General features: G+C 57.4%; 1 protein-coding gene across 1 annotated transcript; it reads left to right on the top strand.

Moving 5' to 3' along the window:
- LOC149440753 (uncharacterized) lies at positions 1–4,899 on the top strand. Its single transcript, XM_089658183.1, has 3 exons — positions 1–131; positions 2,117–2,712; positions 3,421–4,899. The coding sequence occupies exons 1-3, from the start codon at positions 1–3 to the stop codon at positions 4,809–4,811; spliced, it is 2,118 nt and encodes a 705-aa protein (XP_089514309.1). The 3' UTR covers positions 4,812–4,899.
- The last annotated feature ends 592 nt before the right edge of the window (positions 4,900–5,491 follow it).

Raw genomic sequence — 5,491 nt, forward strand, 5'->3', positions numbered from 1 at the left:
ATGACCCCGGAAGTCTTTGGCAAGAAGATGATACTCGAGCAGGGATTCAGCAAGGCAGAGACCCTGTCGGTGCAGTCCTTTGTGAGAGGCATGTTCCTGGTCACCTTTGTCTCACTACAGGTGTGCAGAAGGTACTGGGAGGCAGTAAAGACCGCTGGACCCGACTCCCTCTTCCGGAAGTTCGCTGCGAACTCTCCCATTCAAAGGGACGAAAGAAGGATCACGGTGTCCATGAGGAACCCTCACGTCCCCGGCAGAGACATAGCCACCTACCTCCAAAGGTTTTGTGTCGTGTTGAAGGACCCAGTCCGGATACTAGACACCAACGGCTTCTGGACTGGTAAGTGGGCAGTGTTTTGCAGGCTACTAAGAGATCGTCCCGCTGGAGATCTCCAACACCTGCAACAATGCTTCTCCCTGGGATCGTCATCAGGACTCCTACACTACCCGGACCTACCCCAGTCATGCCGCAAGTGCGGCCAGCCGGGGCACGAGGGTAAGGAATGCAGTGTGCTTTCTTGTAGGTTCTGTAGGTCTGCAGGTCACGAGACCAAGGATTGCCCAAGGTCCAGAACCTGCAACCTCTGTGGACGGTCCGAGCACGTCTACAGAGACTGCCCAGAAAGAAGCAGGACGTACGCCGGGGCCCTGAGCAAGGGCCCGGCCACCAAACCAGCGCCACAAAAGCCTCCAAAGGACCCGGGTAAGAGGAACCCCCCCCAGGCCCCAGGTACCCCTGCCCCTGGTCCCCCTGCCCCTGGTCCCCCTGCCCCTGGTCCCCCTGCCCCCGCCCCCCCTGCCCCCGGTCCCCCTGCCCCCGCCCCCCCTGCCCCCGGTCCCCCTGCCCCTGGTCCCCCTGCCCCTGGTCCCCCTGCCCCTGGTCCCCCCGCCCCTGGTCCCCCCGCCCCTGGTCCCCCTGCCCCTACCCCTGGTCCCTCCGCCCCGGCCCCCGGCCCCTCGGCCCCTGGTCCCCCTGCCCCTACCCCCCCCTGCCCCCCTGCCCCTGCCCCGGTCCCACCCCCCCCGGACCTGTCCTCCCAGGAGGACTTCCCGCCCCTTCCCCCTGTTACCCCTGTCAGCAACTCTGCGGCGGGGTACAGGAAGCGGAAGAAGGAGCAGGCCAGCCCGGCGGCGGAGGACACCTCCTCTGCCACCAAGCGACCTGCCGTCCTCCAGAATGTCGCAGGCCCCGACCCCGTGGGGGAGGACCTCGACACGCTGGAGGAAGAAGAGGTGGAAGAAGAGATGGCTCTGACCCAGTCGGAGCCAGATCTCTCCACCGACTTCAATGAGGTCCTCAACGAGGTCCTCAATCAGATTGGTCTGGGCCAGGACACTTGTCAGGCCGCAGAGGTCACAGAGGTCGCCCCCCCTCCCCAGGGGAGGTAGGCACAGCCCCTGCCGACTAACCCCTTCATCTCTTTCCCATGATGGCTGAGATATCTATCTTTTCCATTAATGTGAGGAGCATAAAGGACGTGTCTAGGAGGCAGACTGTGCTGACCTTTCTTTCCACACAGCAGAGTGATGTGTACATGCTTCAGGAGTGCGCACTTCCCCCTCTGAGGAGGTACACTCATTTGTCCTCCCAGTGGACCCATGGTCCCTCCTACTGGTCTGGGGGTGGCGATTGCAAGTCCGCAGGGGTTGCGGTCCTTATCCGGGGAGGACGTTTCACTGTTGACTCCGTCCATGAGCTCGTCTGTGGCCGCCTTCTGGTCATAGATGGTTCGTGGGCGGGGGAGCCCGTTAGGCTCATCAACGTGTACGCCCCCCCGGAGAAGAACGCGCGGCTGGAACTTTTCCAAACCCTGCGGACTCAACTCGCCACAACGAGAGCAGTAGTAATCGGCGGTGACTTTAACTGTCCGATAGAGGAGGATGGGCGCAGCTCCAGCATATACGCAAAACTCGACGTCACCTCGAAGCTGCTCCGGGAGATGATTGCAGAGGCTTCCCTGCGAGACGCAGTGGGATCCGTGGGGCGCGGTTCCGTGAACTACTCATGGAGCCGCCCCGATGGATCCGTGCGCTCCAGGATTGACTTTGTGCTCACCTCCAGGGCAGTCAGGCACCGCGGGTTCTCCATGGTTCCCTGCTTTTTCTCTGACCACAGGGCCATTCACTTTCAAGGCGATCTGGGAGAGGGCTTTGCCCCGGGCCCAGGCTCCTGGAAGCTGAATTGCACCCTGCTGGGCGATGAGGAACTGCTAGCGGAGCTCAGGGAAATCTACGGTGCCTGGCGAGAGGAGAAGGCTTTCTTTCCTAAGGTCAGCGACTGGTGGGAGTTCGTGAAAGTCAAGCTGCGCAGCTTCTTTCAGGCCAGGGGACGCCAGCAAGTGTGTGCCAGGAGGAAGGAACTCAGGAGGCTGCAGCGTCAGCTGCAGTCCCTGCAGGACCTTCATCACTGTGGCTGGGACGTGAGGCAAGACCTGGAGGACACCAAGAAGTGCTTGAAAAAGCACTTTGAGGAAGAATCCAGGCACATTGTCTTCCGTGCCAAAGTGGAGCATCTCGAGAAAGGTGAGAAGTGTAACTCTTTCTTTTTCAGGAAACTCCACTCAGGACACACACCCCTGTCGGAGCTGCGTGACAAGACTGGAACACTCCAGAAGGGGAAGGAGGCCGTGATGGAAGTGGTCAGCGACTACTACTCCGACCTCTACTCTCCTAAAGAAACGAACTCGGAAGCGGCCGACAGGTTCTTGTCAGGTATCTCTAACACTATTGATCCTGCAGGTTTGTCGGCCACCAACGCCCCCTTGACGTTGGAGGAACTACACTCTGCCGCTAAATCCTTTAGGCAAGGCAGGACCCCGGGCTGCGACGGTCTCCCAGCGGAGCTTTATGTAGCGCTGTGGGATCTCGTGGGCCCGGACCTGCTCGAGCTGTACGAGGAGATGGTGGTGGAAGGCAAGATGCCTCCTTCGTTGAGGGAGGGGATGATCACGATCCTGTACAAGCGTAAGGGGGAGAGATGTGACTTGAAAAATTGGCGTCCCATCTCTCTTCTGAACGTGGACTACAAGATCCTCGCCAAGGTCATGGCGAACAGACTGAAGGCTGTCATCGGACAGATCATCAACCCGGATCAGACTTGTGGCATTCCTGGCCGCAGGATTGCGGACAGCCTAGCGCTTGTCCGGGACACGGTCCAATACATCAAGGACCGCCGTGTGCACGCGGCCCTGGTCAGTCTTGATCAGGAGAAGGCCTTTGACCGTGTCTCCCATGGGTTTATGTGCAGAGCCCTGCGCAGGTTTGGTCTCGGGGAAATGTTTTGTTCATATGTTGACATCATGTATAATGACATCTGTAGTTCCGTGCAGGTGAACGGCTGGAAGACTGACCCCTTCCCGGTTCTCTCCGGGGTCAGACAAGGCTGTCCTCTCTCACCTCTGCTTTTTGTTTGCTGTATAGAGCTCTTCGCCGAATGCATCAGACGGAATCCAGAGATCGGGGGAATCACCGCACCGGGACCAGACAGACGGGAAGTGAAGTGCTCGCTCTACATGGACGACGTGACGGTGTTCTGTGCCAACCAGCGCTCCATCGACCTGCTCGTCCAGACCTGCGAGGACTTCGGCCAAGCTTCGGGGGCAAAGGTCAACTGCGGGAAGTCGGAAGTCATGCTCTTCGGAAAGTGGTTCCTGCCTTCTTCTGCATCCATGCCCTTTGGCATCAAGACAGACTTCATGAAGATTTTGGGAGTTTGGTTTGGTGCCGAGGGCGCAGCCCTGAAGTCTTGGGAGGAGAGACTGGCCAAGATGCGCCAAAAGTTTGGACTCTGGAGCCTCAGAGACCTCACCATCGAAGGGAAGACACTGGTACTCCGCAGCGAGATTCTCCCTGTGTTGCAGTACCTCGCCCAGGCCTGGCCCCCCCGGGTCAACACCTGCAAGGCCATCACCAGGGCGGTGTTTCACTTCATCTGGGGCTCCAAGATGGACAGAGTGAAGCGGGCAGTCATGTTCAAGGAACCCCTCAAGGGCGGTAAGGGCGTGCCCGACATCGCCACCCAGCTGAGGGTGTTCTTTGCTTGCAACTGCGTCCGCAGAACTTTGCCAAGACGGACTATGGACTCTGGCGGGAACGCAATGTCTCGCTTCTTCCTGTTGCCTCTCTGGAGGTCCCTGGGGTGGGACACCTGGGATAGTTCCATCCCCTACAACTGGGACACTCCTTGGTTCTACTTGGATACCTTCAAGTTCATCAGGGAGCAAGGGCTGCAGGGAGTCAAGCCGGACTTGTGGAAGCCAAAGACCATCTACAAGCTCATCCGAGCCAGCGACATTTTGGAGTCGGTTCCAGGCCTGCCTTCAGACACCTGCAAGGTGGTCTGGAGGAATGTTTCTTCTAACATCCTCACCAACAGGCACAAAGACCTGGCATGGATGGCTATCCAGGGGGGACTGCCTCTCAGGACATTTATGCATGCCAGGAACCTGAGCAGATACAGACACTGCCCCTTCTGCATCACCCATGAGGAAACGTCCTACCACGTTTTCTGGGAGTGCTCATTTGCTCAGGCCCTGTTGGGGGCCCTGGAACCTGAACTCAAGGACTTTGTGCCACAGACAGCCATCACTCACTTTGGGGTTTTGAATGGACTGTTCTGTGGAACTTTTTCTTTGGAGGACATTGACGGCGCCTGGCGGGTGCTGTGCTGTTTCAAGGACGCTTTATGGTGCGCCAGAAAGCGCCTCACACTCCAGCGGGAGAGGATGTCCATTGAGGACTGCCGCAGACTGATCCTCAGTCTGCTCAGAGACTATTCCTTGATGGACTTTAAGGAGGAAGAGGACGTCTGAAGATTTCCCCCTTCCCCCTACTCCCCCTTGCGTGTCTTTGTCCCTTCAATAAAGCTTCGGGCCTGTGTTTCCCCCTTCCCTCCCCTTCCACCCCCCCCCCCCTCCCCCCCACACACCCGATGCCTATTGTTGACAGTGTTTTTCTTTTTCAGTTATCGTTTTCGTGCATGATATAGTGACTAGGAAATGTATATCGTATTAGGATGCTACAGTTTTTGGGGTAAGCGGCGTCATGCATGACGTGGTGATCCGGGGGATTCATCCTCTGTGCACATCACGTCAGGCATCATACCGCTGAGCGAATGTATTTATTGGCCTGAATGTATTTATCGTATGTATGGAACTGTATTGCTATGTGGTGCGCTGCGTCGCAGTACAGGGTGAGATGTACCCCGATTACACGTAACATGTTGTTTTTGATGCTTCTGCAATAAAAGTATCTTTTCAATCAAAAACTTGTCTTTTCTCTCCATATTGTTGGCGCGTGCAATTTTGAGGCTTGGCGTATTCGGTTACTACTTACTCGTCACTACCACATTATTTTGAGGTTCGTTTACGTGAGTGGCAGCCCTTGCCACCCCTCTGAAAAGTGATCCACCACAGACATGTCGCTTATACTCACTGGCTGATTTAACCCTGTGAATGCCACACCACTGCACCGCAATCGCGTGGCTGTGGGC

The sequence above is a fragment of the Staurois parvus genome, unplaced genomic scaffold (assembly GCF_062004578.1).
Source record: "Staurois parvus isolate SC_StPar_1 unplaced genomic scaffold, SC_StPar_1.0 ptg001055l, whole genome shotgun sequence".
NCBI classification, from domain to species: domain Eukaryota; kingdom Metazoa; phylum Chordata; class Amphibia; order Anura; family Ranidae; genus Staurois; species Staurois parvus.